Genomic DNA, 26,698 nt, shown 5'->3' on the forward strand with positions numbered 1-26,698 from the left:
CTGTTCTGTTGTGCTCTGTGGCTGGGAAAGAAAGAAAAATGGACCAGGAGAATCCTGCCTGCTATCCCAAGCACTAAATTTTATAATGGCTGAATTTAGCCATATGAATTTAGATTCTCCAACCTACCTAGGTTTCCAGAGCTGCAGAGGCTTCTAGATATTTTCTACAATTTCATCTGCCCTCCCTTATCATTATAATATAATTTTAAATTAATTAAACACAAACAAAAATGAATCAAGAAAAAGTCAGAATAGTTCAATTGCTAGACTTGCTTTTTGTTTTTATTATCAACAATCAAGTTAATGGTACACTCTTGGAAAACTATATGCACATGTAGAAATATTTCCCTTTTAAATAGAAGCATTCATTATAACACATATAAATAAATTTGAAAATCTGAAACATAACTTATGACGCTTATGTTCACAAACATAGTCCAACAAGAAGAAAAAAGAAATCAGACAGACATGCACCTGATAACAAAAATATATACCATTGGCTGAACCGTGGTCTCTCTAAACACAAAGGAATTGAACCCGTGAGAACCTTATTATTCAATAAAGACACACCATAGAGACTACAAGAAGAGAAAAACATTATACGGTCACATAGAGGAGGCGGGCTGTACTGATATTAACACGATACAATTGAGTCACAGAACACAGTTGTAGAAAGACACCAAAAAAGTTAAAGCCTCAACATTCAACTAATATCTATAGTTTGTGCCTTTTAAAATAAAATTTAAAAAATAAACAAAAAATCCCAACAGAGATGTCTAAACTGCGCGAAGAATGGAATCATCAATATACAGTCCATCCACCATACAGGATGTGAGTCCATTTCGGATCAAACAGAAATGCAGAGACACTTCTGCAAACTTGTGTGCGCCTCTTTTCCTTGCTGGGTAGATTTCTCTGCAGCCAGCTGAGTGGACTGCAATTGACTCCAATCCAAAGCAGTGCCAAAAAGTTCAGTAAAAGCTGGTGGAAGAAAATGCCGGCGGGGGTGTCAGGAGAGAAAAAAAGGGAAGAGTTGAAAGATACGTGACAAAGTTTGCGGAGTTCGCGGATGAAAAGGCATTTCATGGATAGGGCATCTTTCAGGGCCGAGAGGCTGCAGAGACTCAGGAGGAGAACTGGAACGCTGAGGGGTTCAGATGCGCAGTTGGCGGGATGGTGTTTGACGAGGTTGGGGCAGGCAAGCGGGCGCGAGGCAGTCACCTTGGCCGCGGGAACAGTCTGCACGAGTCGTCACCGCAGCGGCCCGAACCCAAGGACAAGAGGGGAAACGGGTCGACTGGAAGGCCTTCCTACTCTCCCTGAAGAGGAGCCCCAGGGGAGTCAGTGCTGTCCAGAGGGTGCGGATGAATTTAGGAATTCCGGAGACAGAGCCCTCAGATGGGGCCAGCTGCCGCTTCCCTCTTCCCCCTTGTATTCTTTCCCTTGGATTTTAAAGCCTTTCGGTTTTTTTGTTTTTGTTTTAATTGTCACTGCCTCCCTGTTTCGTTCTTTTTTTAATTTGGGGGAATTCTGTTCACTTTTCTCTTTCCCTAAGCAAGTCACTGAGTTGGTTGTGGCCTCCCAGCCGTCTTTCTCCCTGTCACCTGCTCGGGCCACAGACACACACTCCCCGAGACGGACACACACCGACACGCAGACATAGCCCCCTGAGATTCCACCCACCTCCCCGAGTCCAAGCCGCGTCGCTCACACCTCCCGGGTAGCAAGCGGGGCCCCCTGGTCCGTGCGCGCAGCCCCGAGGCAGGTGCGAAGCCAGGGAGGTGTTTCGTTTTGTTTGGGGGTGAAGGAAGGGAGTAGGAGTGGGCTTGAAATGGGGGCGACGCCGTTTTCTCTTTATTTTTATCGAGATTACTTTAGGCTCTCAAAGGAAAAGCCACGGCAGCAGCGACAATAGCCTTGGGCCTACCCAGCTCACCCACTCGCCCGCGGGGACCCGGCTCTCCCGCCGCCGCCGCCGCTGCAGATCCCAGATCAGAACATACTGCTCTTCACTAAGGCGGCTTTGGCACCGTTGGGTCTTTGGAGCGAAGACAGGACGCTGGCGAAGGGACCCCCGAGCGAATCCGGGATGGAGGTGATGGGGCCGGGGCCCGGAGCCCAGCCTTGTCCAGGGCCCCCGGCCGCAGCCAGGCCTCCGGCCGCTGCCGCCGCCGCCGCCGCTGCTGCCGCCGCCGCTGCCGCTGCCGCCGCCGCCGCACCGCTCTTGCCCGGCTCGCCTCCGGGACCCCCTGGTCCCGCCGCCCCCGGGGCTCCGGCGGGGCTGGGCCCGCCGCCGCCGCCGCCGCCACTCGCCCCGCAGCTGGGAGTGGGGTTGGGGTTGGGGCCCGGGCCCCCAGTGCTGTCCGGATCGGTGCTCTTGGCCTCTTTGCTCTCGTCGTCCCGGGAAGAGTCAGACTTCTTTCCTGAAGAGCCGTTCTTGGCCGCGGCCGCTGCCGCCGCTGCCGCGCGCTCTTGCTTGCGGAACTTGGCGCGGCGGTTCTGGAACCACACCTGGCCCGAGAAGAGAAGACAGACAGTGAAACAGGGGGAAAAAGAAGAAAAGAAAAGCAGTTAAGGCAGCCCACGTTCCATTCTAGATTGTTTTAAACTGCACGCGCCGTGGATACTCCCGCGCACATCCAGCCCACTGAAGCTGTCCCTCTGGTTGACTGGTGCATCTTTCGAGAAACTCTTAGGACCACTTGGGCACTTCCTGGAAATAGTAGCTTGTAGGAGGGGTAAAGAGGATGCACGTCCGCGAAAGGCCCTATAATAGAAGCCCTTATTTTGATGTTACCTTATTTTGGCAAAGTACCCTTGCTCAGTCTACTTTCTGAGCCATCCCAAATTCGCCATCACCTCTAGGCCTCAGGTCTCAAGTTAAACTCTGATTGGTAGACAGGTGAGGGGGTCTCTGGGTTTGGTGCCTGCTGTCCATCCTGGCCTTTGAGCCTGGAGGTGCTAACGTGGCGGGGGCGGAGGTAGGTTCACCAGGAGAGGCACCACGGCCGGCTCTTGGGTGCACCTGCGTCCCTGAAAGGTTAGAGTAAGGCGCGGATCTTAAACTATATGGAATCCCAGTCCCTTTGCGGATCTTCTGCAATCACAGTTCACAGGAAAATTTATACCTATGCGCCAACAGCTCTCCGTTAAAAGCTCTTGAGTTTGGAGGTATTTGGGGGGAAGGGGGCGGAATACTTATAATACGGAGCCAAGCCTGCATTCCTCCCCCAAGGCACTTCCTACCCCCCGAAATGCCTCTCCCATAGCTCCTGAATGCCGGTACAGCCCTAGATGGGGTGAGAAACACTTTGACGCCGTGAATTTATAGCCAAGAACGCGCTCCCTAGCCCTTCCTCGCGCACACATACCCTCCGAACTTGGCCTCTCGGAGGAGGCCCGGGAACGCAAGCCTTCAATAGGATCGCCCACACTCCCGCACTGCACCCCTGCCCCGCGCGGTGCTGCAGAGCCGGGTGGGTTTCCGGGAGCGCGTACCTGGACTCGCGCCTCGGTGAGGTCGATCTTCAGCGCTAGCTCCTCCCGGGTGTAGATGTCAGGGTAATGCGTCTCCGCGAAGACCCTCTCCAGCTCTTTGAGCTGCGCACTCGTGAAAGTGGTGCGGATGCGCCGCTGCTTGCGCTTCTCGTTGAGGCCGCCGTGGTCCGTGAAGAGTTTGTAAGGAACTGGAGGACACCAGAGGGGACAGAGTATAAGCAAAAAGGTCTGGAATGTGCGGACCCTGGAGTCGGAATGTGGGGACTCCAAGGTCAGGTGGCACTGGAGCCGCCGCCGACACCGGGGCGGGAGAGTGGCCGAGAGGAGCTGGCGAGATGACCCGAACAAATTAGTTATACACCGAAACAGGGGCACAAACTCCAGGCTTAGGTGGGGTCCCTCCGCGCACAAGCGGCCTTTGGGTAGGTTGCCATAGAGCGCCGGAGACGGCTGAGGTCCGGGGACGGGGAAATACTGTGATGAGGAAAAGCTAGAGAGCAAAAAGTTCCGAAAACATCCATCGGAATACTAGGAAGCCAGGGATGAAGTTACCAAACACTCCCACTGTGGAAACTTTTTAATTCTCAAAAGTTGACCCGGCCCAAAAGTTGGTGGAAAGCGCTGCAAAATAATAATAATAATAATAATAATGAATTAAAGAAATCATCAGAAAAATGACCAGCAAAGAGGTGTGAGCCGCTGTCGGTTCTTTAAAAAAGAGAGAGAGACACTGCCAGTAATGAGCTTTACTCTTTGTTATTTAATTATTTTCTAAGCTTTACGTCTCATCGCAAAGTAAATAAATTATGCCTATCATTTTGGCAGCTTAAGATAATTTTGTTGGCGGTTCGGGTGTGACTAGGATAGTGTAACCCTGTAAGTGAATTACCCCTCCCTGCAATCGCTTCTAACGTGATAAATTCTTTCATTTGTGTAAGCAAATTTCGTTTGGTAAATACTAAACACATTTCCATTTTCAAATGCAATCAAGGCTTCCTATATACAAGCGGAAAGGCAGCTTCCTCCGCGGAGAAAGCTGGCGGTCCTTACCTGCGGCGTACGGACTGCTCTGGTGGTCCCTGAGGGTGCCCAGGCTGCAGGATCCCGGCGTGAGGGACGGGCAGCCGGACGTGGCCCCAAAAGTGGTCCTTATCGGGTTATACTGGAAGCCACTGGCCTGGCTGCAGGAACTGAAGTCAGCATAGGCTGAAGCCAAGCTCGAGGTGTCCATCCCGGCCATACAGGACTCGTAGGCAGAGGAATTGAGGTAAGAATATTCCATTTTATACATTGAAAAGGCTCTGGATGGCTCAGCCAAGTGGAAAAATGAAATAAAAGATGGGTATGGAGAAGGTGGCTGGAGTGGGGAGATGTGCACAGCTCAACGCCTGCCTCCAAACTGGCCTCCTTACTACCAGCAGAGCCTAGTTTTATGAAAAAGCCTCCTATGAGATGCCTTGTCTGAGGTCTCTAGAGCATATAGTCCTCATAATAAACTTGGCTCTTTCCACTTGGACAATAGCAAAGCGGTTGGTCTTATTGCTGGCGCTTTTTACATGACAATAACTCATCCGTCTATTGGGCTGGCACTGGGGAACTGAGCTGTCCAACCTCCCTATCATTGATTCCTGCATCTCTAATTAGAATTTAATACCACACCATTACGCACTGAGCCCCTGATCCTCCCTTCTAACCAGCTCCCTGCCCTTTAATTCAATCACACTACTTGGAAATAATGAAAGTTGGGTGACGATTCTCCCTGATCCAATTTCCCCGAGCTTTTAAGCCTTTTTAACTGATCATATACCTTAGGCATAAATTGAGATAGTGTGTGTGTTTTCCCCCTTCCTTCTCCCTCTCTCTGTCTCTCTTTCTCAGTTAGGGAGAAGAAACCTTGATGTCATAGAAAACCTGTTTTGTAAGAGCGTTACACGCTCAATTTAACAACAAGTCTACCCCCTGAAGTGCATGAAATGTTATAAAAGACTGGGACATTGGCAAGACTCAGGCGCCCTGTAACATAGAGTAAGTGGGCCAAGGGGGTTTCTGTGAACGCTAAGTGGATTTCTTTAAAATACACCTGGTAAAGGGGGGGAAAGCATCTTATAAATTGCATTTCTTGTCGCGGTTTAATGTGCTTTTCTAGAGACTCTGCTTACACAGCCATTTAAAAAACAAAAGAACATCCAAGTAAAGCTCTTGAATGTGAAACATCTGGATTCTCAACTGATGGCTTCTTTGCGCTCACTTCTGGGTGTTTCTGCAGTAGTGTGAGGTTTGCATTTTGCTGGTCTGTGTTATTGTTGGTTTTCATTACGCTGTGTAACTGGCAACTGGGCATGAAGTGTCCCCAAATGTGCCTCCTCTTCCATCCCTCTTGGGTCTTCTCCCTCTGCCTCTTCCCCCCTCCCCACCTCCACTTTTTTCAGGTGCCCACAATTCCCTAGAGACCGGAAGCTTCCAAAAAATGATTGCTATCTGCTTGGCCTTTAGGTTTGCCGATTGCAGTGAACGAAATCCTTGCTCTTAAAATGCCCAGGCTCCAGGTCGGGGACTTTTCTTGTCCAGCTCCCCAGGCTCTTGGGTGCTGGCAGCGAGACACAGACAAAGAAATGAGCCATGATTTGTGGACCTCGGTGGCCCCATGATTTAAGTGGAGGGTAATTTTCATTTGGTTTGTTAGGCTCTAGCAGAATAAGGGAAACTATTTCATTAAATCCTTCCTCTTGGTGGACAAGAGGAGGAATGCTTAGTTGAATCGCCGTGTGGTGTAAACAAACCCTGGATATTTTATATGAATTAAATGTGTAGATAATTAGTTTTATTGCATTCATTACCCCCTTTATGTGCTCTGTAACAAGTCAGTAATTAAAGTAACAAACTCATAAAGTCTTTATAGGGGCATTTAGGCGTTCAGTGTTTGCCAAACTAAGTGGTTTAATTCGATGCTAGTGCCGGGGAGTGGATGGGCGCCCGCTCTCCACTGCCACTGTGTTTTATTGCGCACTAAACTGCAGCGGACGCCGTAATGGATTAAACAGGGACAGCGGTCCCCCAGCCTCCTGCTTCTCCGCTGGGTGAGTTTCAGGCTGGTTTCAGGTGATGGCGCGTCCTCTGGACGTGAGGAATCACTAAAGTCTCTCGAGAGTGCAGGCAGCGGGACCCGCCGAGTAGCCTGGTGATAGTTTTATGGGGAGGGCTGATAGTTTTATTGCAGTTGTATGTTGTACAATGCGTATTTGATAAAGAAGGGTCCTTGGTGACCACTGTGCACTTTTTTGTGCACGGAGGTGAAATGAAAATAAATGTGTACAAGGTTTTACTGCGGCGGGAAACAAATTGCAATGCTCTAAATGGTTTTCCTTTATGGTCACCAGACAAGAGGAGAAAAGAGATGCAAACATCTGTCTCCAGTCCCCTAAACCTAAAGGCCAGCAAAGACGGATGCGAATCCAAGTGTTATTACAGTGGGGATTTGTCTTTATTTATCCCGCTCTCATGAATATGAATCTACATTTGGACCGGGAGGTGGCTGTGCTCACCCGCCTTTGGACCCTACACACAGACTTTCCCCACCCTAACTTACTAACCCCCTCTCCGAGGCGGGGGATAGGTTGTCAAACACAAGGCTGCAATTGTCCAAGTTTCTCGAGTCCCTTGGACTTCTCAGGGGAGCTTCCTGGCACTCCCAACGCCACACCGCCGCCCCGGGCCCACGCTCTGGGGGTGCGGATGCGGGGAGCGCAGACCTACGTGGCACCCAGCTAGCCCGCTTACATGGGGTTTTAAGCACTTCTGTGGATGAAAGTGACATGAGGCGTCCGTGAGGGGATACTTTTTGGCTCCAAAGTCCACGTTTGGCAATAACCAGGCTCACACCCGTCTTGGCACCCGGGCCTGGGTGCACTCGGGGTTTTGTCTCCGCTGGCTCTAGTGCGCGCGCGCTCTGAGCAGGGAGCTCCAGCCGAGCCCCACGCCGCCGCTTCGCGCCCGGGCCCGGCCCTACGCCTGACCCGAAAGCCCGGCAATTCCTCGGTCCTAATTTGCAGACAGCCCCAGGCCCCACTGGGGGCCGAGGCAAACCGCGATCCTGGTGTGCGAGGAGCTGGGAGGAGCAGGGTTGTTTCGGCGGCTTTGGAGAATGACTCTTCGGCGAAAACGTAGAACTCTGGGATCTAGTCGGTGCCTGGAAGCAGTTCCTGGGCGCCGCGGATGTTGGCGTGGGAAGAGCGGTGTGCAGCTCGGGAGAGCTGGGTGTTGACGAGGAGTCGGAGGGTGACCCGGGAGGAAGCCGAGGAGCGGGAGGGGAGGACCCTGCCAAGGGACGAGGGCGAGGGCGAGGGACGTGCGAGGCCGCGGGGGGCGCGCAAGGGAGCCGCGGAGGGCCAGGCCCAGCCGCTGCCAAAGCAGGGCACGGGCTCGCGCTCCACGCGGCCCCACGGCCCGCCCCGGGTCCGGTCACTCCCCTCCCTGAGGTTCGAGGCTCCCACCGGCCTCGACTCCCCGCCTCTTCCGACCCACCGCGCCAGCCCTCTCCCAGGTGCGGGCCCCAGCCCCGGCCTCTCTCCGGGCGCCCCCTGGTGCCCGCCTCGCCGGGTAGGGAAGCTGTGCGCCTCCTCTTTACACCAGACCTTTCTGCGCCAGCACCGCACGGTCCGGTGAACAAACGCGCTTGACTTCATTTTCCCCTTTGTAGGCCTTGTAGGTTTATTTTGTTTAGTGTCGCCGTCCCTCTCTTCACCCCACCCCCACCATCCCTGGCCCATCGTCCCCTCTGCGGGTCTTTTGTGGCCCGGGGGCCCTGCTTCTGCTCCGAAGATGAAAGGCATTCGGGGCTGGGCCAGGCCAGAGCCCCAGCCCCAGCGCCCTGTTTTGTTCGAGTTGTGCTTTCTACACGCGAGCTCTCCCCTAAAAGTTGTACCAAATGGTTAATTTAATTATTCCAACTATAGACCAACTGCTTCAGCAGCCTCCACCACGCGTCTGGGAGGAAAAAAGAAACCATCTATAAGAAATAATCTAATAAAAGTGAAGTGTAGAAAAACCCCTCCTGATTTTCAACCGGCACAAATAGAATTAGAGCTTCAGCATCCTTTTCCCAAACAGACCTTTTGTCCAGATCACAACTTCAGCCAACCAGCAATGTGTACAGTGCCCGCTATTTATTTCAATAGAGGCGGTGGGTAGCGAGATAGATTGATAGATAAATGGCCACATGGATAGATGGATGGTTTGATCCATCTTCCTCTGACTTCTCTTTCTTAATATGTGTACACGGTTGATTTTTTTTCCCCTGCTGATTTTCTGAATCAATAATGGAAAGGCAATGCTATGTGGTAAAAGGGGGGAGAAAGGCTATTTAAAGCACAAAAAAGGGAAGAGACTACGAGCATATATACCATGAGAAAAAAATGTTTACATGCTACCCAGTGCCAAATGAAAAAAGGTTGAAAGTTTAAAAGGAACTTTTCTTTCCTTTTCTTTGCCATTCATAGGAGGGTTTCTTTTTTTTCCTTGAAAGTCAGAAAGAATGTTAGAAGACAAGGAAACAAAACAGCAAACAAAATGCCATTGTATTGTAGGAGCGATTCATGGGAAAACGCTTGTCAGCCTCTAACACTTCACTCCTAGGAGGCTGTTTGGAGGCTGTTTTACCACAGGCGAAGCACAATAACATGGGAATGAATAAAATATTAAATACCAGTGAGAGTTTCAGAGGAATTTTCTTTTTGATTGCTTTATTTGATGCTGCATCCAAATGATTCCAGCACAGGGAGGCTGCCGAAGGCTCAACTCAGAACCAACACTTCTCTCAATCAGAGAATAGAAGGACCAATTTGTCTTTGGATTTCTCCAAGAAGAGTTCTGCAGGCAGCATTCTTTCCCACTCACCTGCACCTAGACAGGATTTACTTCCTCAGAATATAGAAAGAAACCAGCCACAGCATCCCCAAGCATGAAGCTCCACCGATATTCTGCTAGCATTTTAGAAATTTTACCACATTTTCCATGTGCCTAGCAGCCATAGTATACATGTTTCATAACAGAACCTCTTTGTATTTCTGGTAACTAACCTCCTAGCACTGTAAGACAATTATTAACTGATTAACAACACTTGTGTGCAAAGCAGTTAACACAATGCCTGGCACCTGGAAAGAATCCAATGAATGTCACCCACCAGTATTGCGATGCTGATGGTGATAGAGTTTCCTTGAACTTCATATTGAATTCTTGACTTTGGGATTTAGGTGGTGCATGGACAATGTCTTTTCTATTGTATATTTATAATGTATGTGGAAGAAAGTGGACAAATCACAGAGCATGCTCTAGTATATCAAATAGGAGAAAATAAGGCAACAAGGTAGAAACCTTCCATCTTTTAGGAATTCACCAGGAGGCATGTATGTATTTAAGTTAATTCTGTGTTTTGTTTTACATTATGCACACTAATTGTGCATGATTAAGGTGGTGCTTTACTCTTGTATGTAAATATTGTGAGTTTGGGTTAGAATAATTCATAGATGGTGTTTCTGTATTTGAATTAACTTTGGAGACACTCCACGTGTAAGTGCTGTCCTCTATATAGATGATGGGGTACAGATCCCCAGCACCCATCCTTTTAAGGACATCATCATGGAAGAGCCCAGCTCTTCTCTCCTCCACCTCCTCCCATACTATGATTAGCAGAAGGGGCTGCCTGTTACCTTTTTTTTTTGGCTGGAGTTTAGCTAATAGTGGTAACATCTGCTGGACTGGTGGTGGAGGAGACATGGGGTATTTGATCAGAGTCACAGATGTAAAAGTGACATCTGCTTGCAACAAAGAAAGGAGAAGCAAAATTAAATTAGGCAGAGAGGCCTCTGTGAACCAAAAAAAGAAAGAAAAAAAAAAAAAACCTATTTGAAAAGGAGGGAAAAAATAATCATGAGCCCTAACCAGGCTTGCAGGGTGCAGAAGAGCACTTACCGAGAGGATCATGAGTTTTAGGACCAGCAGCTGTCAGAATAACTGGAGGAGCAACATCCTAAGGGAGCAGTGTCCTTAGACCTTATAGACACCTTTTTATGCTCCGAAGAAAAAGAGTCAGGTAAGATTGTCCTTTTCAGCTGAGAATGTCTTGACCTGTTTGAGTATAGTATAGGTTGAGAAATCATTTTCATGTTGAAGACAGGAAGAAGATAAGGATGAAACCTCTTGGGTTGATAATAGTGCAGAATATTTCATGGTAAGTTTGGAGAGAAATAGATTTTCATTTGATAGCTATGTTAAAACTACTGCCAACAACTAAGAATGAGCCACTTTTTACTGGGCTTAAAGGATTGTATTTGGCCGTTAAAACATACACGCTTGAAATAGGACTCAATCAGAAGAGGAGAGTGGTATAGAAAAAACATATTCCACACCCTCCCAACCACTGTACCTATAAACCACAAGTGATACAAAGGGGCATCCCCCCCAGTAATGATTTCCTAAATTTCTCCAAGTGAAACAGATTTCAATAGCTCTATGTAAATTGATTCCACAGTGATAACAGAAACCACTGGACAAGATTACCTCAACTTTCTACTTCTCTGTCTATAAATGAGTTGACATCTGTATACACTTGCACCTCTCTTGTCCCTGCTGCATGCAAGAGGAAGGCCCATTCTGATCTAAAGCCAATCCCTCCACAGTGCTTTGGAGTCCTATCTCTTCTGCTGGCTCAGGACCTTACCCAGTTCTTCCTGTCTTGGATCTTCAAACTCTCATGCTCATCTGGATACATTTCCTTGTCATCTAAACATGCTCAAACTACATTCATAATAATAACCAACCAATGAACACTATTTTCTTTCTTGCCTATGCTTCCTACCACCACCACTTCACTTTCTTCTCCGCTTTACAGCCAGAGATCTTTTTTTTAATGACTGTATTATAACTTTTTAATTAATTAATTAATTTTTTGGAGGCTAATTACTTTACAATATTGTATTGGTTTTGCCATACATTGACATGAATCCGCCATGGGTGTACATGTGCTCCCCATCCTGAACCCCACTCCCACCTCCCTCCCCATCCCATCCCTCTGGGTCATCCCAGTGCACCAGCCCTGAGCACCCTGTCTCATGCCATCGAACCTGGACTGGTGTTTCGTTTCACATATGATAATATACATGTTTCAATGCCATTCTCCCAAACCATCCCACCTTCGCCTTCTCCCACGGAGTCTGTAAGACTGTTCTATACATCTGTGTCTCTTTTGCTGTCTTGCATACAGGGTTATCATTACCATCTTTCTAAATTCCATTTATATGCGTTAGTATACTGTATTGGTGTTTTTCTTTCTGGCTTATTTCACTTTATATAATAGGCTCCAGTTTCATCCACCTCATTAGAACTGATTCAAATGTATTCTTTGTAATGGCTGAGTAATACTCCATTGTGTACATGTATCACAGCTTTCTTATCCATTTGTCTGCTGATGGACATATAGGTTGCTTCCATGTCCTTACAGCCAGAGATCTTGAAGGAAGTTATCTCTTCTTACTGTCTTTATTCCATTACTTCTCAATCACTCCTTAGCTTCCTCTAATTTGGCTTCCATCACCTTCACACAATTTGAATATTTCTTATTAAGATCACCATATCCACTGAGTATTTTCTTAGCTTTATCTTTTTTGAATATTTTAGTTGCTAAGGCTGTTTAATAAATATTTCCAGTTCTCCCCACCTCTACGCACATAGTTAAGACTTCACTTCCTTGCCCCCTAGAAATTAGATACAGCCATTCTATAAACGTTTGAACGGAAGTGTAAAGTGTGACTTCTGGCTGAGCCGTAAAAGCTGGTGTTCAAATCTCTACCTTCTTCCTTTTGCCCTGTTTAATGGAAGCTGACAGGGCTTCAGATGGTGGCTGCTTGGTCAGCCTGAGTTCTGGTGAGGATGCATGGAGGAGAGGTCCCAGAAGACCCGCATAGGGAACATGTAGTTTCTCAAAGCCTCAGAGAAGGATTCTGGAAGGGGTGATTCCTCTGTGCTGGCTACTAAAGGGTGACTAGGAGGAAGTAAAGAGGATGACAGTAATGTGAAAAAGGAGGCAGTTGCAGGCAAAGGAATCAGTGCTGGTCAGACTCCAAAGCCAGAGAGAGCATGGCGTGCTTGGGAATCTAGAAATAGTTCAGTTCAGTTTTCTGTTAGGAGAGGAGAGGTGGAGGGGGGTGCACACAAAGAAAGGTATGACGAGAGGAAGTAGGAAAGAAAGGCTGGAATCAGGTCCTGCAGCACTAGGGATGCAGTGAAGTGTGATTTGAGATGGAAGGAATGAAGGAACAGGGAAGCTTAGAGATAAATTAGGAGGCTGTGTCTCCTTTCAAGGCAAGAAACGATGACTTCCTAAGCCGAGAGAATAGCAGTGTAGGATAAGGAGAAATAAAGGAACTCAAGAGAGGTTACTGACATGGAGCCTTAGGGCAGGCAGAATACACTATTCTGCCCAATGCCAGGATTTTAGAGGGTCCAAGAGCATACCTCAGAACAAAACCTCTCTCCCATATCTGCTGGCAAGATCTTCACTTCTGTAACTCAGGCCTAAAATCCCTCATTACTTCTCTGGGTTTTGTAACATATGGTACTGTCAACCATTCACTCATTCACTCGTTCAACCCATATTTATCAAATGTCTACTATGTTGTAGAAATCAGCACTTTAGAGTAGAAGTGGTTCCGACATTGTCTGAAAAGCAGACTTTTAAGATGGAGCAGACCCAAGGTTTGCAAGTTTCTGAGTGGTGGTGGAGGCAGTGGAGTGAAGGTGGAGACCCCAGTGGAGTGAAGGTGCAGCGTGGAGAGAGAGGAGAGTGGTTGTCCTCCATTCTTCATCCTTTATGTTAAGGTCGTAGGATTTTGTGTGTTTCTCTCCTGGTGATGGTAGTTCGGTTGCTAAGTCGTGTCTGACTCTGTGATCCCATGGACTGCAGCATGCCAGTCTTCCCTGTCCTTCACTATCTGCCAGAATTTGTTCAAACTTGTGTCCACTGAGTCAGTGATGTCATCCAACCATCTCATCCTCTGTTGCCCCCTTCTCCTCCCGATCTCAATCTTTCCCAGCACCAAGGTATTTTCCTAAGAGTTGACTCCTGGTGGTATTTTCAAATAAAGATGCCAAGAACGAGGTATCACAGAGGAAAGAAGCACTGACGGTGGAATAATAAGCATTCTAGAAGTGGGGGCAGCTCTTTTAGGCAGCGTTTCCCTCTGTGACTGTTATCACTCCTAGTGGGTATCCGGATCCTCCACCCGCAAAGAAGCTTGCCTAGCACTTGGTAGTAAAGGGCTCTATGCTGCCTCTGCCATACACAGAATTAGGGTCAGCAATATACTCTTCACCTGAGTCGATCCAGGGAGCCACGTGAGAGCCATGGCAGGAACTCTGGAGTCATTCTCTATCTTAAACTGCTCAGCCTTGAAATAAATATAAAAATGCTTGAGAATCCTAAAACTTCTAAAAATATTTTCCTTTGTGGGTTTTCCAAGGATCCTATTGTTGTTTGTTTATGTGATTTTGTTTTATTTAGGAAAGTTTGTGGAGTTTGCCAGTAATATGCTGCAGCATCATACATTTTAATGTGAGTTTCAGCTGATTCAGAATTTAGAAGCAAATGCAATCCAGTCGTCAGGGACAGGCACCACGTGTCCTAGACCGCAGGAGCCAGAAGACAGTAAAATGGTTAAAGTGATGCATGTTAGTAGTATTTCCCCAGTTAGATATAATGGAGAATATTAATTTTCTCTTAAAACACACAACATTGTTTCTCTCTCTCCCTTGTTTACTGGGCTCAGTTACAGTGGGGGAGCTGAGGGCTGTAATCACAAGCTGACTGCTAACTCAGTTGCTTATTCATAAACCTTCCCCATTTGAGACTGGACTTGAGGAAAAAGAGGAGGAAGAGACATTTTAAAGAGGCAGGGAGGCTGCTAGGAGGGAACTGGGACATAATAATGGACAAAACAGCACAGTGAGTCTACACAAGAGACTACACAGCAGAGGCCAACAGCTTTAACCCAGACCCCAGGGAAACCTCTTGAATGAACAGTGCTAACCGCTGAGAGGTGAGCCACAACGCTCCGAACAGCCCCGGGGTGGGGCCAGCCCGTGCCCTTCCGGAGACCGAGCTGAGGCCAGATGGGGCTCCTTGGCCTTGCCTTGGCCAGGCCCGGGTTTCTGGGGCAGATTCCTTGTTTAGTAGTTATTGGACAGCAAGCCTCTCACCTTTTATCCAGGGGAGTCATTGATTCTGCCCCCTCATCTCTGTGCATCGGGAGGGGACAGCAAAAACCCTTCAAGGGAGGTTCATGCCTGTTCGCAGGCAATGGTCAGACCAGAGCTGACTGCACCCCTCAGAGGGACGCAGAGTGGCCAGAGCTGGCCCTGGGTGCTCTCTTCCTCTTTTTATTGTTAAGGACTTTTTTTTTATTCCAAAGTACCTAGTATCCATTATAGAAAATGATATGGCATATATTTCTTAAGATGAGAAAAAAATTTAACTTTTTAATATAACTTTTCAGTCTTTTTTTTTTCCCATCTGTAAACATAAATATTTTTAAGTAAGAAGCACTCTCTATGGACTGCTTTTTAATTTCCTTTTCCCTGTAAATTAAGTATCATGAACACCTTCCCATTTCATGAAACATTCTAACATTTTTTTGGCTGTGTGGTACTATACTGCATGAGAAGTCATAGATTTAGTCAGCTCTGTCCTGCTGGATGTTTAGTTTGCTTCTAATTATTAAAACTATATTAAAAGGACTGCTCCAGACACTCTAGTAGCTAAATCTCTGTGCATATCCACATGACTTGCTTAGAATTAAACCCTGAAAGTGGAATTTCTGGATCAAAAAGTACAGATTATTTAGAACACCTTCAACACATATTGCAAAAGTGTCTTCCAGAAAGGTAGTATTGGTTTATATTTTCAGGGCAAAATATGTTAGTATCTGCTTTCCAATCCTTACCAGCGCTGTGCAGTCCCAGGGGAAAAAAAGTTTTGCCTACGCTTTTCTTACTGTGCTGTTTTGTGCGCAAAAGAAGGCAAGCAGAGAGAGGTCATTTTTAAGGATAATAGGGACCTGTAAGAATAGAGTCAAAATGCCAAAGTCCAGCTTTATTTAAAAAAATAAAACTCTAATGATGACAAAGAACTAGATGATTTTTTTTAAAGGGTAAATTCCCTACTTGGGAATAAGTTGTTTGTTTGTTTTTAATGTTTATTATTTATTTATGGCTGTGCTCTATCTTCACTGCTTCACAGGCTTTTCTCTAGTTACCGCCAGTGGGAGTTACTCTTAGTTGCTGTGTTTGGACTTATTGCAGTGGCTTCTCTTGCTGCGGAGCACAGGTCTAGGGTACACGGGCTTCAGAAGTTGCTGCTCCTGGGCTCTAGCGCACAGGTTCAATAGCTGTGGTGTACGGGCATGTGGGATCTTCCCCGATCAGCGATCAAACCAGTGTTTTCTGCATTGGTAGGTGGATTCTTTACCTCTGAGCCACGAGAGAAGCCCTTAGGTTTATATTAATGTTGAGAAACTATAAAGAAAATTGAATAAAACTCCACTTTTATTTGTATCTTTTCTGTCAAAGAGAATGCGCTTCAGAACAGAAAGGATTAGCATGAACGTTAGTGACTGGGACCAGAGCCCCACATGGTTTGAGTGACTGTGAGGGGTCTTGCCCACTTCAATGAATTCTGCAAGGTCTCTGTCCTGAGGGCATCACCAAAGGGTGGTTGGTGGTTTCCGTGGAATCATGAAGGATGAAAGAGGAATGAAAAGACTGCTCTTCTGGCAAACCCGTAAATATTAACCAAAAGAAGGAATGCAGGTTCTGAAAGTAACAGACGGGTGAACTCAACAACCATTTCAGATAAAATTCTAGGTTGGATTTTAACAGTATTATGAAAATTCCCCACGTGTGAAGGAAAGAGAACAATATAAAGAAACCATCATAGGCATTTTCCCCTGTGGTCCAGGACTTAAGACTCTGCCTTCCAAAGCAGGGGACACAGATTCAATTCCTGGTCAGGAAGTAAGGTCCCACATGCCATGGGGTGAGGCCAAAATTTTTAAAAATAAAAAAATCAAGCACCGTGAACCTCTCATCTAGACACAAGTACCCACTCATGGACAACCTTGTTTTTCCATCCCCAACTCATCCCCAACCCCACCATTCTGGTCACCACTGACTCCCGGACTAGGTGATTTTGAGGTAACCCAAACCCACTCCAGTCCTCTTGCCTGGAAAATCCCATGGACGGAGGAGCCTGGTAGGCTGCAGTCCATGGGGTCGCTACAACTGAGCAACTTCACTTTCACTTTTCACTTTCATGCATTGGAGAAGGAAATGGCAACCCACTGCAGTGTTCTTGCCTGGAGAATCCCAGGGACGGCAGAGCCTGGTGGGCTGCCGTCTATGGGGTCGCACAGAGTCGGACACGACTGAAGCGACTTAGAAGCAGCAGCAGCAGCAACACATCATATAATTTCCTCCCTAAATATTTCAATATTATCCCTAAAAGATAAGAACTTTCCCCTCTAAAAATACCTAACCACACTGCCAAAATATCAACTATAGTTTCTTAATATCTTCAAATAACTGGTGTTCCATTTTCCCTGATTGTCTCACAAAAAGTATTTGTTAGGTTGTTTTGTTTGACTCAGAATCCAAGCAAGTTCCGCCCTTTGCATTTGGTTTTCATGTCTCCAAAGTCTCTTCTGCTCTACAAGTCCATTCCCCAACTCCTGACCTTTTTTTTCCTCCTTACAATTTATTTTAGAGGAAAATGGATCATATGTACTGTAGAAGTACCCATATTCTGGATTTAGCTTATAGCCTCCCTATGATGTTATTTAATCCTAACCCTTTTTATTTCTGTAAAGTGGGAGTTGAATTTCGAGGCTTCATCAGGTTCAGGCTCTATTTCCAGAGAGGGTCTATCAGAGGTGGTCTGTGTACTTCCTGTTGCACCACCGCCTGTCTCTCTCCTTACAATGTCAGATATGATCTGCGGGGTTGAGGTATTATCGGCTGGAACCATCCATTAAAAAGTTCCCCATGAGCTTTTTACCTAATGATTTCAGGAAACTCTGATTAGCATTGCCTAGATTATAAGATTTTATTCATTTAGGGGTTTCAAATGATAATATTCTAATTACATCATTTTTGTTAGTTTTTTAGCTAGAATATTTCTATAAAGAGAAAAAAGACTTCGTCTATCAATTATTAGGTATCTAAAGTATGGTGAGGTGTGACAAGGAAAATGCTGAGTTCTTTCTCTTTGTTTACCAGTTTTCAGAAGAATGAGTTTGTTCCATGGTGTCCTTCAGAGACCATCAGTGGATTTTTGTGTTTTGTTTTGTGGGTTTGTTTTGTTTTGCAGCGTTATGAACTCATGGGTAAATATATTTTGTGTATTTTCTTTTATTGCAGTATTTATTCTTATTTATGCTCAAATTATCCAAAATTAGACCAATGAAAGCCTCATCCATTTGGCTTCTCAGTTCTTCTGATTAGGACCCTAATTGTCCTTGTAGCTGGTACAACAAGAAAGCCCAGACTCCTCTTTTATACTTTTTACCTAGACCTGGAATCAACTATTTTTCCAAGGACCCATGGTTCTTTTTAGTGGGAATTGGTATTTAGAGAATTGGAATTGGTATTGAGACTCTTAGATTGGATTCTGGCATGAGTGATTTGTGAGTATTTTGGAAAGGAAGTGATAATCACTAGACACCACGGTCTAGTAAAATTAAAGTCGTCACACATCTATTAAATAAGGCATAGCTCATTTCCCAGGTGGCGCTAGTGGTCAAGAACCCCGCCTGACAATGCAGGAGACAGATGAGGGACAAGGATTTGATCCCTGGGTTGGGAAGATCCCCCTGAGGAGGGCATGACAACCCACTCCAGTATTCTTGCCTGGAGAATCCCATGGATAGAGGAGCCTGGAGGGCTACAGTCCATGGGGTCACAAAGAGTCGGACATGACTGAAGTGACTTAGCACGTACACACGCACATTCTAGATGAGAGAGGGGAGAACAGTCCTAAACAAACAACTGGAGCATGATACTGTGTATAAAGAGCTTTGGGGAAATAATTACGCTTGGAGTTAAGGAATAAAGCTACAGTGAGGAGGTGATATCTGAGCAATGGGAATAGGCAGGCAGCTGAGGTGGGATGGAAGACTTGGACAGAGAAAAGAACAGGAGCAAAACCCTGCAATCATCAAAGTGCATGGCGTGTTTGAAGAAGAGTCAGATTTGCTTCATCTCCTCTGACAGGGATAGTGGATGGAGGGAGAAGCCAACTGCATTCGACATGTGTGTGGACTTCAGCAGGGCATGTATCCAGGCCTCTCATGATATCATTGTGGACAAGATGGAGAAATACAGACTAACTGATAGGAGGGTGAGGTGAAGTAACAGCAGTTAGGTGAATAAATGAACCCAAAGGATGCTGATTAGTGGACTGACATCAGCATAGAGGACGGTCTCTAATGGAGTGACATAGGGCTCAATCTAGTTCAACATGATTTATCAATGATTTAAATAAAAGTAATAGAAAAACTACATAACAGATCTGCAGGTTATAGGGAGCTATAGGAGATAATGAGTAGTCTTAGTGATTGAGTCTAATTCAAAAATATATCCTCAGGTTGGATCTATTGAGATAAAATTTCTGATGATGAATGTAAATTTCCACAGCTGAGTAAACAACACACACACAAAATAGGCACACACAGACACACACATGCACACAACCTCCTGGAAGAAGCATGGTTAGTAGATCGTACATGGAAAAGATGTAAGGATTTGGATCTGCCTCACGTATCATTAGCGTGTGTGGATAACAGCAGGGTACACAGTATATGTCCTGTTGACAGTGGGCTACCCAGCTCCCTATTGGAGAGTACTTAGAAAGAGCCATTGGCCAACTCGGGGAGCTTATACCAGAGTGTCTCAATTGGTAGAGGAATTTTAAACATTATAATGAAGTGTCAGAAACCTGGAGTCAAGGAATTCACAGGGACTACAAGTGCTCTAATAGGCATAGAGCTGCATGGAGAAGCTTTTCGCTCTATTACCCTAAAACAATGTAAGTATACAACTGGAACCATTGGGCAGAAGTCAGAGGGAAACAGATGTAGGCTCTGTGGAAAACGTTATACTAGAGTTCTCAGAAGCAGAATAGGCTGCCCCTCAAATCAAACCTACCATTATAAAGTCAGAGATAATTAGCAGGGAAGTCATTGAGGAAAATCAGTCATCTTAAGAAGGAATTGAATTCTTTTCTATATCAGAGAATCCATGAGCCCTGTTATCCTTAGCAGCGTCCCTTTCAGGCTCCCGACTGCGCATGCTCCTGACATGGCTGCTTAGACAGCCCTGAAATGTACTTCATTCACAGGGTGTCCCCACACTTTGGTCTTATCTTTTCATCCTCCTCCAAGGTTCCACTGGAGATGTTACCATATGGCACAAAGACTCAGGAGAGATGGGTTCTAGTCTTAGTTCTTCTCATGCTAATTCCAGGACCTCAGGTGTGGTAGGTTAAAGATGACCAAAAAGTCTTTGATGTTCCCCCACTGAGACATGGAGTCCAACTCCTCTCCACTTGAACTTGGGCTGGTCTCCGTGACTTGCTTAACTGATAGAATGTGGTGGGAACTGTGGAGCTTCTGAGGCTAGGTCACAGGAAGCCTTGCTGTTGTTACTCAGCTTCTTGGAATGCTCAGTCTGTGAGGAAGCCCCGGTTGTCACTAGGGAAGGCCAGGGGGAGAGAGAGAGAGAGATGTCCAGCAAGCCCAGTTGCTGCAGCCCTCTGACGCTGGAACCACCCCAGTTGAAGCCTCAGACATCAGGTGGGGCAGAGATGCCATCCCTCCAAGTCCAGTCCAAATTTCATATTCCAGAAAAAAGGAATAATTATTATATTTTCAGACACTAAGCTTTGGCATGGTGTATAGCACAGCAGTAGGTAACCAGAATATCTTAAAAGTCATTCTAATTCTTTGGAAGTCAATTTTCAATGTGTAAATGGAGTGAAAGAACCTAATACTTTCTAAGGTCCTCTTCCACTTTGACACTGTCAACAGCTAACCTTTGCGGTCCCAGCATGCCTTTACCCAGTTTTTAATAACCACTTATTTTATTTATTTTTCTTCCAGCTTTATTGAGCTATCGTTGACATACTCTTTACACTCTTTAAAATCATTGAGGATCCCAAAGAACTTTCATGTATGTGGGTTATACCTATTGATATTTGTCACATTGGAAATTAAAGCTGAGAAAATGCAAAATATTTACTTATTATTTTATGCAAAAATAATAAAAGCCTAATTTATTCATCTTAAAAGTGCATTTCAATATACATTAGGTGCAGACAAATACTGTTTGATTCCACTTATATGAGATACCAACAAGAGTCGAATTCACAAAATCAGAAAACACATTGGTAGTTGCAAGGGGCTGGGAAGGTGGGCGGATGAGGAGAGGGAACGAGGAGTTAGTGTTTAATGGGGACAGACTTTCAGTTTAGGAAGGTGAAAAATTTAGGAGGTGGACGATGGTTAAGAGTTGCTCAGCAATGTGAATGTACTTCGTGCCACTGAACTATTGGGTGTGTGTTAAATTGCTTTAGTCGTGCTGACTCTTTGACCCTATTGACTGCCAGGCTCCTCTGTCCATGGGATTCTCCAGGCAAAAAAACTGGAATGGGTTGCCATGCCCTCCTCCAGGGGATCTTCCCAACCCAAGGATCGAACCCACATCTCTTATGTCTCCTGCATTGGCAGGTGGGTTCTTTACTAGTAGGGCCACCTGGGAAGCCCACTGAACTATTAAATATGGTTAAAATAGTATGTTTTATATTATCTGACTTGTACCACAATGAAAAACATGTTTTAAAAATCTACTAAATATTAACACAAGCAAAATACTTTTGATGAAATATTTTTCAAAACAAAAAAATTACTGAAAGAGTGGCATTGTTTGACATTTTTGCAAATTTTTTTAATACCTAGCTTTATAGAAGACAACCTGGGTTTCTCACATTTGCTTTGGCACTGAGATGTTGCAGTATCACATGTTATTTAACCTCTAGAAAATTTCACTGCATACTTGGGAGAAAATGAGCCTGCCTGAGGTGGACCATGTATTAGTATTTCTATGGGAATAGTTTTGACCTCACAGACCCACCCCAACACACACCAAATGAATGCTGGGGAAACACTGCTCTAAGGAAATGATGTACAGAATTAATCCCCATGTTCATTTACTTGTAGCTGATAACTCTTAACAGGTTCAGATTTTTCAAGTAATTTGTATTTTAACAAGGAAGGAAGTCTTCCTCAGAAGAATCAATCTCTAGTGGCAGCATTTCAAAAACATAGAGGTCTTTGCTTAAGGGCTCCCTGTTCTTGTCCACTTCACAGGACTCTGCCCTCTCAGCCTCCATAGAGTCTGGCCCTGGATAGGGAGAAGCCGTGGCCACAAGACTAGATCTATCAGAGACAAGAGGAGAGCAAGTATACGATCATGTTTGGGTCATCCATGGCTTCTTCTCTTTTAAGACTGTTTCTTATTTTATGGACAGAGAAGGGTTCTATGAGTAATTAGCAAAGAATTTAAGATTAGTAACTCTCATTGCCCTCACATTAAGCAATTAGACTGAGTTCTTCATCATATTGGAAACTATGCTGAGAGACTGCTGTAACATGGAGGTAATATGCTTGTTTATTTAATTAAATTATTGAAAATCAGGAATGATATCATATCTAGACTTTCCTAGCAATGTAGACATTTCCCAGAACTTTTAGCTGAAGATTTTTAGTAATTGCATTCTGCTAATCAACTAAAATGGCCCAGTATAAATGTTAATAAATAAACATAATCATAATCCTAGACATACTCAGTTGCCAAAGACTCTAAGAAGGCATCAAACCCACCCCTCTGCCTCCAGGCATGCTTTATCATCTGATCAAGTCTCAGCAGAAATAACATCAAAAAATATGTTTTACATTGGATTACTTCTACCCACCTCCTTTATATATTTTTTTCAGATATCCTAGTCCAGAAAAGAAAATGTCAGTTAATTCAAGTTATTTCAGAAAACATTAAAAAAGATCAAGATACTGTACAAGTTTGTTCAAAGGAAAATATTTAATGGATCTCCTTTTTTCTATAAATGAGGCAATGAATATATTTTACATGTAAGACCTACTGAGTCTGTATGTATTGAATTTGATTTGAGTTATTTGAGGGCTGGGTTAAAGGATTTTATTTGTATATATTGATAACAACCAAATTATAATAAATGATTAATTGAACATTTTCCATCTAGTTCCAGTAGAAGTCAAATATGTTTTGATGCATTTAAAAGTTCGGGGATTTGAAAAATTGTATAGACTGAATCCTTCTCCATCAGAGGGCAGACAGACTGAAAACCACAATCACAGAAAACTAACCATTCTAATCACATGGACCACAGCCTTGTCTAACTCAGTGAAACTATGAGCCATGCTGTGTGGGGCCACCCAAGACAGACAGGTCATGGTGGAGAGTTCTGACAAAATCTGGTCCACTGGAGAAGGGAATGGCAAACCACTTCAGTATTCTTGCCTTGAGAACCCCATGAACAGTATGAAAAGGTGAAAAGATAGGACACTAAAAGATGAACTCCCCAGGTTGGTAGGTGCCCAATATGCTACTGGAGATCAGTGGAGAAATAACTCCAGAAAGAATGAAGAGACGGAGCCAAAGCAAAAACAACACCCAGTTGTGGATGTGACTGGTGATGGAAGCAAAGCCTGATGCTGTAAAGAGCAATATTGCATAGGACCCTGGAATGTTAGGTCCATGAATCAAGGCAAATATAAAGTGGTCAAACAGGAGATGGAAAGAGTGAATGTCAACATTTTAGGAATCAGTGAACTAAAATAGACTGGAATGGGTGAATTTAACTCAGATGACCATTATATCTACTACTGTGGGCAAGAATCCCTTAGAAGAAAAGGAGTAGCCATCATAGTCAACAAAAGTCTGAAATGCAGTACTTGGATGCAATCTCAACAGAAAGGCAAACCATTCCATATCATGGTAATCCAAGTCCATGCCCTGACCAGTAATGCTGTAGAAGCTGAAGTTGAACAGTTCTATGAAGACCTACAAGACCTTCTAGAACTAACACCCCCAAAAGATGTCCATTTCATTATAGGGGACTGGAATGCAAAAGTAGGAAGTCAAGAAACACCTGGAGTAACAGGCAAATTTGGCCTTGGTGTACAGGATAAAGCAGGGCAAAGGCTAATAGAGTTTTGCCAAGAGAACACACTGATCATAGCAAACACCCTCTTCCAACAACACAAGAGAAGACTTTACACATGGACATCACCAGATGGCCAACACCGAAATTAGATTGATTATATTTATATTCTTTGCAGCCAAAGATGGAGAAGCTCTATACAGTCAGCAAAAACAAGACTGGGAGTGGACTGTGGCTCAGATCATGAACTCCTTATTGTCAAATTCAGACTTAAATTGAAGAAAGTAGGGAAAATCACTAGACCATTCAGGTATGACCTAAATCAAATCCTTTACAATTATATAATAGTGGAAGTGAGAAATAGATTTAAGGGACTAGATCTGATAGACGGAGTGCCTTATGAACTATGGATGGAGGTTCATGACACTGTACAGGAGACAGATATCAAGACAATCCCCAAGAAAAAGAAATGCAAAAAAGCAAAATGGCTATCTGAGGAGGCCTTACAAATAGCTGTGAAAAGAAGAGAAGCGAAAAGCAAAGGAGGAATGGGAAGATATACCTGTTTGAATGCAGAGTTCCAAAGAATAGCAAGGAGAGATAAGAAAGCCTTCCTCAGTGGTCAGTGCAAAGAAATAGAGGAAAACAACAGAATGGGAAAGACTAGAGATCTCTTCAAGAAAATTGGAGATACCAAGGGAACATTTCATGCAAACATGAGCACAATAAAGGACAGAAATGGTATGGACCCAACAGAAGCAGATGATATTAAGAAGTGGCAAGAATACACAGAAGAACTGTACAAAAATCACGACCCAGAAAATCACAATGGTGTGATCACTCACCTAGAGCCAGACATCCTGCAATGTGAGGTCAAGTGGACCTTAGGAAGCATCACTACGAACAAAGGTAGTGGAGGTGATGGAGTTCCAGTTGAGCTATTTCAAATCCTAAAAGATGATGCTGTGAAAGTGCTGCACTCAATATGCCAGCAAATTTGGAAAACTCAGTAGTGGCCACAGGACTGGAAAAATTCTGTTTTCACTCCAATCCCAAAGAAAGGCAATGCCAAAGAATGCTCAAACTACCTCACAATTGCACTCATCTCACACGCTAGCAAAGTAATGCTCAAAATTCTCCAAGCCAGGCTTCAACAGTACCTGGACCATGAACTTTCAGATGTTCAAGCTGCATTTAGAAAAGGCAGAGGAACCAGAGATCAAATTGCCAAATCTGTTGGATCATCAAAAGAGCAAGAGTTCCAGAAAAACATCTACTTCTGCTTTATTGACTATGCCAAAGCCTTTGACTGTGTGGATCACCACAAACTGTGGAAAATTCTGAAAGAGATGGGAATCTGTAATGCAGGTCAAGAAGCAACAGTTAGCACTGGACATGGAACAACAGACTGGTTCCAAATAGGAAAAGGAGTACGTCAAGCTGTATATTGTTACCCTGCTTATTTAACTTATATGCAATGTACATCATGAGAAATGCTGGGCTGGATGAACCACATGCTGGAATCAAGATTGCTGGGAGAAATATCAACAACCTCAGATATGCAGATGACACTACCCTTATGGCAGAAAGCAAAGAAGGACTAAGGAGCCTCTTGATGAAAGTGAAACAGGAGAGTGAAAAAGTTGGCTTAAAGCTCAACATTCAGAAAATTAAGATCATGGCATCTGGTCCCATCACTTCATGGCAAATAGATTGGGAACAGTGGAAACAGTGGCAGACTTTATTTTGGGGGGCTCCAAACTCACTGCAGATGGTGACTGCAACCATGAAATTAAAAGACACTTACTCCTTGGCAGGAAAGTTATGACCAGCCTAGACAGCATATTAAAAAGCAGAGACATTACTTTGCCAACAAAGGTCTCTCTAGTCAAGGCTATGGTTTTTCCAGTAGTAATATATGAATGTGAGAGCTGGACTATAAAGAAAGCTGAGCGCCAAAGAATTGATGCTTTTGCACTGTGGGGTTGGAGAAGACTCTTGAGAGTCCCTTGGACTGCAAGGAGATCCAACCAGTCCATCCTAAAGGAAATCAGTCCTGAATATTCATTGGAAGAACTGATGCTGAAGCTGAAACTCCAATACTTTGGCCACCTGATGTGAAGAACTGACTTATTTGAGAAGACCCTGATGCTGGGAAAGATTGAAGTCTGGAGGAGAAGGTTGGATGGCATCACCAACTCAATGGACATGAGTTTGAGTAAACTCTGGGAGTTGGTGATGGACGGGGAGGCCAGTGTGCTGCAGTCCATGGGGTCGCAAAGAGTTGGACATGACTGAGCGACTGAACTGAACTGAATAGACTGTTTAAGGGGTCTTCCCAGGTGGTACAGTGGTAAAAATCTGCCTGTCAGTGAAGGAGACGCAAGAGACAAGGGTTTGATCCCTGGGTCGGGAAGATCCCCTGGAGTAGGAAATGGTCACCCGCTCCACTATTTTTGCCTGGAAAATTCCATGGACAGTGACTGGTGAGCTACAGTCCATGGGGTTGTAAAGAGTCAGAACGACTAAGAACACACATGCAAATAGACTATATAAGTTAGCTAATACTTACCTGGAAAATTACTAGGATGATCAAACATTTATGTAGTATTGAATATTTTCTTACTCTTAAGATTAAATGACTTATGTGAAAAAGTCAAATGTCAGATGATGTCTTTGAAATTTGGTTTTATGAGATTTTTTAAAATCATAGTTCCTGGGTTATCAAGAACTCTCAAAATAAGAAAATGATCTTTTGGAGGGCTCTCCACAGGCTCTGAAACTTACAATATAATTCCTTCTTTGATAGTCTATAAATTAAGCTCTGGCCCAAAAGCCACAAAAAAGGCAAAGCACTTCTGTTTTCACAGTTTTTCCACCATCCAAGATGGTAGTACGTACCTTCTC

At 44.8% G+C, this 26,698-nt stretch overlaps 1 protein-coding gene across 1 annotated transcript; it reads right to left on the reverse strand.

Moving 5' to 3' along the window:
• Nucleotides 1-255: 255 nt before the first annotated feature.
• Nucleotides 256-5,189, reverse strand: PHOX2B (paired like homeobox 2B). The gene is made up of 3 exons (XM_027544383.1): nt 4,549-5,189; nt 3,499-3,686; nt 256-2,511 (listed from the first exon to the last, which is right to left on the reverse strand). Exons 1-3 carry the CDS (start codon nt 4,787-4,789, stop codon nt 1,993-1,995), a joined length of 948 nt encoding a protein of 315 aa, XP_027400184.1. The 5' UTR covers nt 4,790-5,189; the 3' UTR covers nt 256-1,992.
• Between the last annotated feature and the right edge of the window lie 21,509 nt (nt 5,190-26,698).

The sequence above is a fragment of the Bos indicus x Bos taurus genome, chromosome 6 (genome assembly GCF_003369695.1).
Source record: "Bos indicus x Bos taurus breed Angus x Brahman F1 hybrid chromosome 6, Bos_hybrid_MaternalHap_v2.0, whole genome shotgun sequence".
In the NCBI taxonomy this organism is placed as follows: Eukaryota; Metazoa; Chordata; class Mammalia; order Artiodactyla; family Bovidae; genus Bos; species Bos indicus x Bos taurus.